Below are 13,829 nucleotides of genomic sequence, written 5' to 3' on the forward strand. Positions count from 1 at the left end.
GCGGAAACTGCGCCGAGCGGCGCCGCGCCCGGCCCCTTCCGCCGGAACCCGCCGCGGCCCACGTATCCGCTTCCAGGTCTGCCCGCCGGCGCTGCGCGCCGCTCCCGGCGGAGCTCGGGGCGGACTTTGCCGCGAGGCGCTCCCGCCTCAACCCTGAGGGCGGCCCGGCCCTCAGCCCCCGCCCCGAGGTGAGGGGCCCGGCCCGGTGGGGAGCGCGGGCGGGCCGCGGCCGCGCGTGTGGCTTGGTGGAGGCCTTGGTGGAGCGGGTGGTGGTCGTGGTTACTCGCCACGGTGTGTTTGTGCTTCAGGGTGGCTTTGGTAGTCCGCTGGGGTAACTGGAGGAGCGACAGCAGGAGGGGCAGTGGATTCGGGCTCAGGGGTGCTTTGTTCTTGTTCCTATGGCAAAGCCCCCCACTAGTGATCTCAGACTTTCTGCTCACGTTGAGGAGCCAGTGTGTGAAGGAAGCACGGCTTCCCAAGGGCAGATGGTGCCTGACCGGTCTGGTGGCTGTTTGTGGTGGAGTTACAGAACTGGTGGACAAAGGAAGGATAACTGATAACATCTCCCTGAACTTGTGTACTGACATGGTCCAGCACCACATCCTTATATGTAAATTGGAGAAATACGGGAGTATTTGGTGGATAAAGAGTTGGTTGGATGGACATAGCCAGAGGGTTGTGGTCAATGGCTCAGTTTCCACCTGGAGGCTGGCCATGCTTGGTGGCTTAGAACTGTTATTCTTTAACATCTTTCTCAGTGACTGATGATGGGATGGAATGCACCCTCTGCAGTTTGCTGATGGCACCAAAATGAGTGGTGCAGTTGACACAAAAGAAGGAAGGGTTGCCATCCAGAAGACCTGCGTATGTTGGAAAAGTGAGCACATGTGAACCTAATGAGGTTTAACAAGGCCAAGTGTTGCACTTGCAGTCTTGGATGTGTGAACAGACAGGGAGAAGAACACATTGCTAGGAGCGCTGTGGAGAAGGGCTAAGGGGTCCTTGAGGCACAAGAAGCTGGGCTCATGCCAGCAGTGCATGCTTGCAGCCTGGAAGACCACCAGCATCCAGGACTATATCAACAGGAGGGGTGGCAGAAGGGAGAGGGAGGAAATTGTCCCCCTTCTGCTCTGCCCTCATGAGGCCCCATCTGCAGTACTGCACCAAGATCTGAGCCTGTAGCTCAGGGAATGAGTAGGAGTTCAGTAATCCTTGAGGCCTCTTCCAATCCAACCTATTCTATCATTTAAATGAGTTCAGTTGCACGACTCAGCAGGACTGCAAGCTAATGACCTTGTCATTTGTGCCCGGTTGGTCACCGTGTCTTTCTGATCAGAAAGTCCCAGGTGGTGACTAAAGCTGAGGGAGATGAATACAGTGTAAGGCAGCAGATCTGACTGCTGTTGTAATTGCCTTATTTGTCTAAATGGGTATTCCTGTATTCCCACTTCAGTGCTCAGGAGGCAGTGGTATGCATTGTGTGTACCCAGTGTCTTATTGCAGCCTCAGCAGCACATGTCTGGTGTTACCTAAAGGTGAAGCATCGAAACTGTATGCAGTTCCATTTCATGATCTGTATCAGCACAATTTTCTGGAAAGCAGAAATTCAAAGTCAACTAAATTGCATCTCTGGTAAAGGAGATGGTTCCTACTTTTAGTAATCATGGAAGGAAAAAGTTGTTTCCCCGTGTAATTGGTACTCAGGCATCCTTTGGTGTGGGGAGTCCAGAAGAGCTAGTTGATACACTAGTGTGTACTTGGGGGAAATGAAGGATATTAGAGAGGATGAGAGTGAGTTTTCATGATGCTGCCATCTGACAGCAGCATTGTATGAAGAGTGCTTTTGGTAACAACTAGCTGCTGAAAATCAGTGCTGTTTGATTGTCATGAGCTCTGTGTCATTCTAATCCTATTGGCATTTGTACTTCACTCAGTGTTATCTGGTCAGCTCTCTGTTATCACTCACAGAAAGAAAGGAAGTCAGAAAGATGTGAAAGCAATCTCTGCTGTTACTGTCTGCAACTGTTCTTGAGGGTGCTGACTGTTATCTTAACATCAGATTCTCACCTTCAATCCTTTGACCTGTAAGACTGGACCAGAGAGGAATGAATTTTTCAGTGAAGTAATGTGATAGTTGTGTTTGATATTCAGTTTTCAATGTATTGCATTCCCAGTTTTTTAACTGTCTGAATTGTCTCTATATAAATAAGGTAGTTACTGTCTTACCCTTTTCTTCTGTTTGCAGGTGCAGTTGTTAAAGGGAACCATGAGTCTTGCATTACATGATCTGCTTATGTGTTGTCGTCGCCTTGAAAATGAGAGAGCTACAGAGCGAAGGGTAACGATTTTTCTTCAGGTATATGTGCCTAAGCTAAGGAGGGGAATCATTAATAACTTCTTTTTCCTTGAAATACCTTTTCAGAATGAAATTGAGAATTTCAAGCGGCTCCTCCGTGACCCTGAAACCGTTCTGCAGCTGGATCGGAATTCCGACTCTAGGCGAGGAAACCAACTCAACTGGGATGCTGTGTTCAGGTAGTTTTCTTTCTTGTCTGGAGGAAAGCAGCACTCTTGATTTGTGGGTGGTTACAGTTCACTTCTGTGGTACAACACGATTTTGTTTATCAGACTTAATTTGGTACTTACCATTCTGCAATTTGCTTCAGACTTCTTTTCATTTGTGAGCAAGAAACTTGTATTAGCTTCTAAAGGAACAAAATGTAAAAACAGCTAAAAATTCATTAAATGGCTTTGTGCAGTATTTAGCATGCACAGAAGATGCAGTGGTCTATTTCTCAATATTTCTGTTGAGAAATTTGATTGTTAATTAGGTGGTTGTTTTTCTTGAAAATTGAATTGTTCTTGTTTATTGAAAATTATCCTCTGCGTCTAATTCACAATTTATAGTACATATGTAGATTGTAGATAGCTTGTGAAAATCTTTTGTGTTGCTGAATTCTTCAAGAAGCAATGAAAGGGCTGTAGCTTGTGAATTCAAGTAGTGCTGTGAAGTTTGTGGAGCCCCACCTTTGAAATAATCTGCTTTAGGTGTACTCTAAGGTCGGCTGAGAGGGAGTATGGTAAATTCTTAGAGAAGTTGGGCCCACTGTTGTTTTCTTTTCAAAAGTACATCTGAAGTATTAGTTGCATAGCCTGGTGTTTGGGTGGCTTCCCATTATGCTTTTACGTGGATAACATTAAAATAGTTCTTGTTTCATAGCTGTACAGAAAATGTTGTAAAAAAGCATTTGATACATCTTATGTGCTGCTTTTCAGGTAGCCAATAGCATATTAAAAATGTGAGAGGAACACAAAAGTGGACTTTAATCTACAAAGAGTGGGCCAGAAATTCTACAGTAATTGCCAGTGACAAAACCAGTGAAAATGTTTGTTTATTCATAGCGTATATTGATTTTAAATGATACAGAAATAGGACTTGAAGAGACAAACAATAAAGAGCATTTATTATTTTGTGGTATAATGTTGCATCATAAATCAAAGCCCTTTGTATTGCATCTTTTCTAATTAGGCTTTTTTTTAATATCATGAATATTTTTTAGGGAAGTTTGATTTCTATTCAAGTTGCTGCTGTGTTATCTTCAAACTAACAGCCATTTCCATCATGCTTAGGCTGTTGTATGTCAGTTGGTTTTAGATTTTATGAATTAGAATTGCAGTATTCAGGTTGGACATTGGGAAAAATTTCTTCTCCATAACGGTGGTCAGGTGCTGGAACAGGCTGCCTAGGGGGGTTGTGGAGTCACTGACCTCAAAGGTGGTCAAGAAACATGTAGATGTGACAATAAGGGACGTGAACGAGTAGAGAAATATTGGTGTTGGGTGAATGGTTGAACTAGATAATCTTGGAGATCTTCTCCAACCCTGGTGATTCTGTGAGTCCTTGAAAACGTTAAGCACTGATGTTCTAGCTTAAAACTTCCACCTGTTTTACTTGAGTCATAAATTTGCAGATTGTTGATTCATATCTCTTGCTTTTTTGAAGTGTCCTGAAGAAATATTTCCAGAAGGAAATGGAAAATCTCAGACTGACAAAACCAAATGCATCTGCTTCAACCCAGACTTCCAAACAAAAAAGGATGCAAGAGATTGGCAGCTTAGTCAAATATTTCATCAGACATGCTAATAGAAGTGAGTAATAAATATTCATTTATAATTATAATTTTTTTCAGAGCTTTACTTTAATTTTTTACTCTGAATAAGTTAGCAGGGTGAAGTTCATCCTGGTCATTTCTGGAAGTTTATGATTTAAATATCTTCACATGAATCAGTCCTTTGTGCTCCTTCTTGTCCTTGTTGACAATCACAGTGCCATTTTCCTGATAATTCAGTGTGCTTATAACTGATGATCTTTTCCTCTCACATAGTTGTTTTCATTCTTAGAAGCATTTTAATCAGATAATTCCTAACAAAACTTTTTCTGAACTGTAGTTTCAAGTAAAGCCCAAAATGTTCATTTTGCATTTAATTAATTCCAGATTTATTTAGCATGCTTTAAGTTTGGAAATCAGAATCTCGTGTTTTTTCACATAGGAGGACCCAGACTGGAATGTCAGGAACTTCTGAAGTTTGTCTTGCATATTATAAAAGATCCAACAAGTTGTGCTGCTTACGGATCTGACTGTAGTAGTATACTTCTAAAGGATATCCTCTCAATAAGGAAGTACTGGTGTGAAATATCCCAGCAACAATGGCCAGGTAATATTTTCAAGTTTTACTGGAAATGTCTTCTAGAGTTTGCTTAGGGGCATTTTAATTGCTTGATCCTTTTCTTGCAGTGCCCTATTGTGTGAAGTACTACACAAACCTTTTTTAAATTAATGTTTGTCTATTGCTTGCTGAAACATGTATATGCACATGCATATTCTCCACAGGGCCTTAACATGTATAAAGAATTTAACAGGTATAAAGAATCCATGGAAAGTCTGTGCTGGAAATAGCCTCAGTAACACTTCTGTCGGTGTGCAGTTATTTACAAGTTATTGGGTATTGGCTGGTAGAGTTTTGTTTAGCATGGCAGTTTTTAAAAATACAATATTCAGAGTTAAGGAGCATTTTATTCATTGGGTAATTTGTAATGAGGTGGTCACCAGTTCAGGGGGAGGGTGAAGAGGATGTTCTGTCACATTTACTGATATGCTGCTGTTTATAAGGACACGTTGAGCAATTCATCATCCAGAATAAGATAGATGTATAAGTAAACCCTTGCATTAGCAGAAATTCTAGGTAGCTGATTACCCATGTGAGTAGTTCGAGTGATCTCCATAAGATGTAAGCCGAAATTGTTCCTTCATCTTGGGAGGTAGTCCCTTTGTTTGGAGCACACTCACAGCAAACATGGGTGAAACATTCAAAGACCCCATCCAGTACACCCAGTAAACAAGCACTTAAATCAGAAGACTTTCCATCCATCCTCTGGTAAACATCAGCCACCAAAATAAAGGATTGAGAGTGCTAGGACTGCTGGCTTCCTGTGAAGGGCCCATTGTCTTGCAGTGAGATCACTATATACAGTCCACTTCCACCCTTTATGCAGAAGGGACACAGTTAAACAAGGTTGGTCAGTAACGTGGGGTTATGAGCTGACTCTGATTCTCATGATGTGGAGAATCTCCTGAGTTCTGCAAGCTGCCTTATGCCTGCTTGGGAAGAATGTGTTGGTGTCCCTTTTGAATAGGAGGCCAGAGTTAAAGAGTGCCCAAGTGGAGGTGGTCTTAGAAGTCCTAAAGGAGCCTGCCACGATGTGCATAAATTCACCCAGGCCTGCATGACAGTGAAACACTTGCCTTTATGACTGTCCTTAGCTGGCTTCTCCACAGTTCAGGAATCCAAGGATCTAATCTGTGCATGAAGTTACCAGTGTCAGTCAAATGGTGTATTCGAAAGAAATTTTAGGAGGATACCTCCCAGGTCTTGATCCTTGGCTGTGTGGCTGTGGCCACTTTGCTAATTCAAAGCAAGTTGTGCTCCAGCTCAAAATGAATCTAACTTCACTCTCAGTGCAGAAGACCACTTGTGCTTTCTCCTTTGTTGTTTTTTTCTTCTCCTGGTTAACTTTAGTCAATAATGACACAGTTGAATTCAAAATGATGACTTCTGTGTATTTAACATAATGTTTTGTTTCAAGCATTATTATGTACTCTTAAATATATATGTATCTATATATAATTGTGTATTTATAACATGTCCATACCATGTATGTGTAGATCTGCTGATGCTATATGGAAAATTTTACCTCACACCTTCTGGAAAGATGAATAGAGTCTTGGTGGCAAGGATAATTCACACATTAATGAGGGGATATTGCTTCCAAACTGATGAGTTGAGATCTGATGTGTTCAGCTTTTTTTCAAGAGCAATGCAGTATGTGAGGTATGTTGCAAGTACTCGTTTTTTATGCTAATTCCTGTTTTTAGATAATATCTATATAAGGTGGGATTAAACTTGAGCAAAAGCAAATAATTCTTTAGATTTATTTCCTTATTCTGTCTTTGAATGCTGTTTTAATGAACTTTTCACTCATACCTTTTTCATTTGTTGGACAAATAGTAGTCAGGATAGAACTTCATTTTTACATTTAAACAATTGTCGTGAATAGAAATGTGACTGTCTCTTCTGAAGTTTGAATGTTTGGTTTTTATTGCAGGCAGGAGAGAAATACAGCAGGCCTGGATCATATTATTGCAGCAATGAATATTTTCTTTAATACATTTGCTGTAAACTGTCGCAAACGGATTTGTAAAATTGGAGAAGAAATTTTGCCTACGGTGCTTTATATATGGACTCAAAACAGGCCAAAAGATTCCTTGAAGGTATCAATAATTGAGTTATTTCTTCTCCAAGTTCGTATTCATCATCCAGGAGGTGCAGAGTCTCAGGAAAAAGGTACAATTAAAAGCTCTTTTTTTTCTAGCACTGCATGTGATGATTGGAATTATAGTGCTAACGTTACTGAATCTAGCAAACAGTAATGGAAATGATGATGGCTTGCCAGTTTTGTACTGTAGCTGTTCATTGAAAATGAGTTTTTGAACTGTATACTCAAAGAGGATATTAAATGTATTAAGTTCATAAGTTCATTAAGTCCTTTAAAGTTTGATTGTTCTTACCCAGAGATTGTCATAATTACTGAAGTAAAGCACAAAGTCTTCGGACAAGGAGAGTATTAGCTTAGATTGAGTTTAGATCACCATATGCATTCTAATACGCTCATGACTATTAGGAAATTACTACTATAGTTTGAATAAGCCTGACTTTCTGTGTAGTACTGGTCAGAGAACGTCACTCAGTAATTTGTGTTTGCCTGTCGTGGCCTATTTCAATGACAGCAATATTTTTTTAGGAGGTGGTTATTTTTGACTACAATTGGCAAAGAGTTTATAATTACTCCAAACTTACATATTGCATTTAGTTTTACTCTTTCCAGTTAGGTAAATAATTGTATATTTCAAAATCTCTGTGCTTATTACTGTATATGGTGATTAAATAATCTTTTAATTTTCTTTCACCTGTTTTGTTTTTTTTACTTCATTCCACATTACATGGGTTATTCTGCAGGCCTGCATTTGTTGGCCTGGTTTGTATGCTCTACTTGGATTTTGGCTGCATTTTTGTTGTGTAAGTAGGCTTATATATTGTATCAAGTGGGTGATATATATGTTGTTATCTTTTTACTATTTTTACATGTACAGGTGCATATAACTCAGCAAAGTGGCAAAGTATCTTACATAACCTGTTTGATCTGCTGGTGAATGAAATAAATGTCATAGGTAGTAGAGGAAAGTATTCTTCAGGCTCACGTTCTGTCGCTGTAAAGGGAAATTTGATTGAGTTAATGGCTGATATTTGCCATCAGGTAACATATTTTTAATTGAATATGAATTTGATGTATATACTTATGTTTTAAATTTTACTTTTTAAAGTAATATAGCTTTTAACATTTTAGTAAATGATTTTGAGGAAGTATCAGTACCTTTTGGTGTGTTAGTTTTTAGCTTTTGTGCAGTTTATAAGTGTTTGAATTCCTAAATTATACTAGATTTTGCTAGTGTTTCTTGTTAGAATGTAAGCATAAGTTCAGTTACAGAAAATAATAAATAGTACTACTTATTGCCTCTCAGGAGTCTTTAAACATGGTAAAAAATGGACCAGTTGAATTTGACGTTTCAGTTTCCCTGTGAGTACCTTTTTACATTTGTGTATTTCTTAATTTCTCTTCATAAAGGTATTTACAGAGGACACCAAAGAACTGGAAATTACCCAGCCAAGTGGTGACACAGTACCGAGCAAGCGCAGGAGGGTTGAGCTTGGCTGGGAGGTAATTCGAGACAACCTGCAAAAATCACAGAAGGATTTTGATGTCGTACCTTGGTAATAACACCTTTACATGAAATGAATACCACTACAGGCATCTCAATAAGTAACACTGTTTTCCTGAACGTGCTGTGCTTTCAGATTAGTTACCTGCATGTGGCTGTGGTTTCAGTAAGCTTTGATTCTCAAAGCATTTGGGAAGTAGTGAGTAGTGGTTTTGTCAGTCTTGCTTTAAAACCTTACATCTTTGGTTTCTTGAGAAATAACAAGTGAGATCTGTTAAACTGCATTACAATGTATAAGGTATTACTGCCTCTCAGTTTTTTTACCTGTCTTTTGTGCCAGGCATGTGGATGTTGTATGTGTCATACAGACCACGAGGATTAGGGAATTAAGTTGAGATTTACTGCCTTAACCTGGCTGTCATAGAACAGCAGCCACGAACAGTTTGCCTATTCTGAACTGGTTTATACAGTTTGCCTTGATAGTTTGCCTGAAAACTCTTGAAGTGCATCTTTGCTTGGACCCCTGTAAAGGGAATTGTGGTTGACACAAGGGGCATCTGAAACGGAGATGGTTTCTGAATGTAATCTAAAAACATAATAAATAATGTTTATTTTTTATTTATATATACATTAAAAAATATATAAATATATTAATAATATATATTTATAATTAATAATAATAATTAAATTGAAACAATTAAAAATTTATAATCAAATTATTAATTTGAATAATAAAAAACGAATTCAGATTGCCCTTCCGTTTCAAGGGGCATCTGAAAACGGAGATGACAGTTCTCCATGGCCTGTCACTGGAGAACGATGTGTAGCAGAGAGCACAGGAGGGAGTCAGGAGGTTGTTAAGAGACAATGGCTAGGTTTTTCCAGAACTTAACCAACTGTAGGACTAAGCTTAAGAAAGTTGATTTGTTAATGTGCAATAGATTACACTGAATGGTTTTGTTGTTGCTGTTCTTCCCTGTCTTTTTGTCTTTTCTTTGAAATTGCTTTGCAAGGTACTGGAACTGTGTAGTTGTGTGTGAAATGGGCCCTGAGCCGATGTGGTGGGTGCGCGTTTGTTGCTCAGGGTTGAGACAGAGTGACTGTTAAGGATCTGTCTGAAAGTTAGCACACCATTCTGAGTAGAGAGGTAGCAGTCTCCAAGAAGTACTTTGAGTACTGTAGACTTGTATTCATTGCTGTGAGCAAGACTCTTCCAAAACTTACCATTCCTGCTTAAGTTTTTAAGTTTTTGTTCATTTGATTAATTTTATTTTTCTTATCAGTATGGATGTCATTTTTTATGTAGTTACACCCTTGAAATCACTTCGTGGATCAGAGTGTATGACAAGCTAGTCCAGCAGAAGGACAAAAGTAATATTCTTGTCTGAAATGCTCTTACCTCATGGTCAGAAACCAGTGAAGTCAGCTTGTAAGAGATTTTAGTGATAGTAAGGCTAAACAGGCAGACATTAGAAGTGAGAGCAGTAGGACTGCTGAATCTTTAACCTTTGTTAATAAAAAAATCAGCTGAATACTGGAATATATAAACATGGAATGACAGTCAAAGAATATAGTGTTGGTTTACTTTTGAAGACGCAGATTTACATGTTTCATACTATATGCTTCATGTTGTATTTCCAAGGTTGCAGATTACAGCTCAATTACTATCAAAGTATCCCATGAGTTTTCCTAACTGTGAGCTGCCTCCACTGCTCAATGTCCTTCACCAGTTACTGCCTCATCAGCGACGAGGAGAAAGGACCCCCTATGTGCTGAAGTGTCTTATGGAAGTAGCTTTGTGCCAAAACCAGAAAACTGATTTGAAAAGTACCCACAAGTTAGAGCTGCAGAGGACATGGTCAAAAATTTGGTCTCTTACTATTCGGAGTGTAAGTTTTCAGCAAATTGAAACAGAGAGCTTTGGATTACTTGGAGCTATGATTCAAGGGAACCTTGTTGTGACAGATAAAGAGCTCTGGAAGATATTTTCAGGACCTGCATGCAAGCCTTCGAGGTAAAATGAGAAGCAATATTTTGTGTCTGATTCACATTGCTATCTAGTATGTAGCCAAAATCATTATTCAGAATATTATTATTGTTGTTGTTATTGTGGCTGCATTTGTTGTTAAGAACTATCTACATTTGTGATTTAAGCATTTGAAATTGACATAAATACATGCATAAGTATAAAAGCAGAAGTGGAAGAAGAGAATCAAGCATCTTCAAATATTACATCTGCCTAAAAATATAAAATCTGATTGAAAGAGATGTGGTTGACTTTTTTTAAAGTTAAAACTAACTTTTCTTCTAAATATATTTGGATTCTGAAACCGTTGTCCTGAAACAGTATTTAAAATACATCTGTAACACTGAAATATGATTTTTGAAAATGCAGATTGTAATAAAGAAGTTTTCAGTATGCATGTTTATTAGGTGATGCTCCCCAGACATGCAGAAATACTGACTTTGCTCTAGAATGCTAACCAAAAGTGCCATCTTGGTTTTATTCTCAAAAATGCTATGTTCTTCTGTTACAGTTCTGCAGTATGTTGTTTAGCATTAGTGATGTCTGCCTATTCAGTCCCAGAAAATTTGGATGTAGGAATGGAACAGAATAACTGTGAAAGAAATCTGGATTCTGTGTTAAAGGTGGCAATAATGAAATGGACGCTTTCTTGCTATTTGGAGGAGGAAATGGAAGAATGTGCAGAGTTGCCTCCTGTGCTCTGCAGGTAAAGCCTTTGTGGCATAGTTCTATATTTAAGTTCAATCCGTAATGCAGAAGAATGCCCAGGGAAAAGTGGATTTGCAGAATTGTGTGAGGGTAACACTTTAATAGAATTTAAGGGGTTTTAAAGGATGTCATTGCTTGGACACAGTACAGTCATCTGTCCGTAGTATAGTAGATGCACAAAGTACGTGTTAGTAATTTTAAGTGAAAGCTTAAGCTTCATTGAAAGTATGCTGTGAATCTGGTGGTTTTTTTGTGCACTCTTTAGGAATCTAGGAACGTCTGATTTGATGAAAATGCAAAATAATTTTCTATTTTTTCTATTATTTTTTTTCTGTCAGTGATTTCCCTCATCTGACATTACAAAAAATTCTTGTGAGCCTTACAATGAAGAACAGCAGAGCTGCCATGACATTTTTCCAAAATGATGCTAAATGGTATGTTTCTAAATCAGTCACTGTAAATACTTAAGCAAGCAGAGGCAATGAAAGATGCATTAGTTCCTTGAGTTATTTTGTATCTTTCTGCACAACAACTTTTATGCTACATAAAAATAATAAAGCTTTTGAATTTATTAAGATGCTGTAGGAGATTTTGAAATAGTCTCTTGCTAACAAAGCTTCAGGTACTGGGCAAAATATCTTTAAAGGAAAACTCTCAACTCTCTTCACCAATACAGCTAAATATTTAACTCTTTACTGGTAACTCCATTAGGTATTTTTAACTCATTGCTACTATATTGTTTGAAATAATTTATAACTTCATAAAAATGTTAACAAGCATGAATAGATATAGCCTTCCATTCTAAAGGAAGATGTTATTAAGAATTTTGAGAAGAGGAAATCTATAAAGGTTAGGTGATTACTTTCCACGTGTCCTCATGCCACTCCACTTATGTATGTGGCCTCAGTTGCAAACTCCTCGAGTTTCTTGGAGTCATTTTGTGAAGGCTATTACATCTATTCACTGATAAAGTTCCTGGGCTATGTCCAGTTTTGTCTTAATGAAATTGAAGAGTGTATATTTTGTAAAAAAGAGAAGACTTTTTTTACGTATGTGAATGTGTGTTGCGGTTATTTACAGTAAGTTGACATCAGCCATCTTGACATAAACTGATGTTGGTATATAAACTGCAGTGGAACTTAAACACATGTGCAGAAATTATTTTTCCTTATTGTTTCTTCATACAGAGATAAAATAGTATCTGTTCCACCGTGGAAGTCATCTGTGAGATGAAAGATTAATCAGAGATGGGCAACACACAAGAAGTTAAAATATTTTATTTTGCTTTTGTTTCTTTCTTCTGTTTAATTAATTGCTTTAAAGGCTTGTATGTCGTATACTGGTTGCTAAAATAAAACTAATATCTCTTCTTCAAGTGTGCAGCACTTACAGGGGAAAGAAGAAAACAGTTTTTCGGATGTTGAAGAGCTGTATCTGCAGACAACTTTTGATAAAATGGATATTTTCACAAACTTTGCAGTAAATATTGAGAATAAAAACGTGACTGGTTCAAGACTTGTCATCAACAAAAACCTTAGGGAAACACTGGAGTGCTGTCTTTTAGCAATGTCAGAAAAGCTTTTAATTAGCTATGCTCCTAAGGTAAGTTACTATTGCATCCTTATAGCAGTGAAACAGTATGTTTTTGAGGATGAATATATAGACTTCCACTCATTTTTCTGTTAAAATGAACTGCAAGAATTTTAAAGCTATTTTCAGTACTATGGAAAGGAATTTTTTTTTATATCATTAGAAAAGTATCCAAGTTTGTAGGGGAACTGTGTGTAAAGCTGCTATATTAATCGTTGTTAACCCAGTTTTTTGAAGTGTTTCAAAAAGTTTGTTTCAATTTCTGTGTCGATATAATGCCCCTATCTGCCAAGATAGCCTGAGCCATAGAGCTCTCAAACAGATTTTGTATAAAAAGTCAGCATTGTAAAAGTGTACTTGAACAGAAAGTTGCAAATACCAGCTGTATTAACAAGAACACAGACAGTGCTTAAGGGTACTGGTTGTCCTCTTCTACTTTGTGCCCTCAGACTGTGTTTGGAATGCTACATCCATTTTTTGGGCCTCCTGGAACAAGACAGACACTTGGTGTGTTCACTAGAGGCCACTGAGCTGATCAAGGGCACTTCTCCTTTGAGGACACAAAGAGGGAGCTGGGCTTGTTCAGCTTTGTGCGAAGGTGGCTCTTGGAGACACTTAGGTTTTGAGGAAGCCTGCCAATGCCTATGATGTTATCTGGAAGACATACCCAGAGTCTACACAATGATGCACTGCAGGCATAAACTGAAACAAGTTCACACCAGATACAAGGAAAGTGTTACCTGCATAAGGTCAGGCAGGACACAGCTTGCCTGTGGAGGTTGAGTAGTCTCCATCCTTGGAAGTTTTCAAGCCTTGATGGGGTAAAGCCCTGAGCAGCCTAGTCTGGCCTCAGAGCTGACCTGCTATGAGAAGGAGACTGGATTGGAGACCTCCTGAGGTCCTTTTGAAACTGAATTATCCTGCAATCTATTTTGTAGCTTCCACTTCTTGAAACAGCAGTCATTCCTTTGCAGAAAAATCAGAACTTGCAGAAGAACAAACACATAGTGGTGAAAAGTTGATGAAAACAAAAGCAGAAAACTTTTTAAACTTCCAGTTGCTTTTCACTTTGATTTTGATACAGCGCTGTGCCTTTGGAACTCACTGTTAAGGTCCTATAATATTTGGTGAGACAGAATTGGGAGAATTGTAACTGTTGTAAAGGAAAG

The 13,829-nt window shown here is 38.6% G+C and overlaps 1 protein-coding gene across 1 annotated transcript in view; it reads left to right on the top strand.

The window, feature by feature from the left end:
* Positions 1 to 139: 139 nt before the first annotated feature.
* ATM (ATM serine/threonine kinase) overlaps positions 140 to 13,829 on the top strand; it is a 60,426-nt gene continuing 46,736 nt past the window's right edge. The window contains exons 1-13 of the mRNA XM_065730059.1: positions 140 to 188; positions 2,246 to 2,338; positions 2,423 to 2,535; positions 4,004 to 4,149; positions 4,552 to 4,716; positions 6,225 to 6,390; positions 6,665 to 6,903; positions 7,710 to 7,873; positions 8,243 to 8,388; positions 9,979 to 10,350; positions 10,874 to 11,068; positions 11,409 to 11,504; positions 12,447 to 12,672. Of these exons, the coding sequence (XP_065586131.1) occupies positions 2,267 to 2,338; positions 2,423 to 2,535; positions 4,004 to 4,149; positions 4,552 to 4,716; positions 6,225 to 6,390; positions 6,665 to 6,903; positions 7,710 to 7,873; positions 8,243 to 8,388; positions 9,979 to 10,350; positions 10,874 to 11,068; positions 11,409 to 11,504; positions 12,447 to 12,672 (2,100 nt within the window). The 5' untranslated portion in view covers positions 140 to 188; positions 2,246 to 2,266. The remainder of the gene's footprint in view (positions 189 to 2,245; positions 2,339 to 2,422; positions 2,536 to 4,003; positions 4,150 to 4,551; positions 4,717 to 6,224; positions 6,391 to 6,664; positions 6,904 to 7,709; positions 7,874 to 8,242; positions 8,389 to 9,978; positions 10,351 to 10,873; positions 11,069 to 11,408; positions 11,505 to 12,446; positions 12,673 to 13,829) is intronic.

This window comes from Cyrtonyx montezumae, unplaced genomic scaffold (genome assembly GCF_038088225.1).
Source record: "Cyrtonyx montezumae isolate F1298 unplaced genomic scaffold, pur_monq_1.0 scaffold_12, whole genome shotgun sequence".
Taxonomy (NCBI): Eukaryota; Metazoa; Chordata; class Aves; order Galliformes; family Odontophoridae; genus Cyrtonyx; species Cyrtonyx montezumae.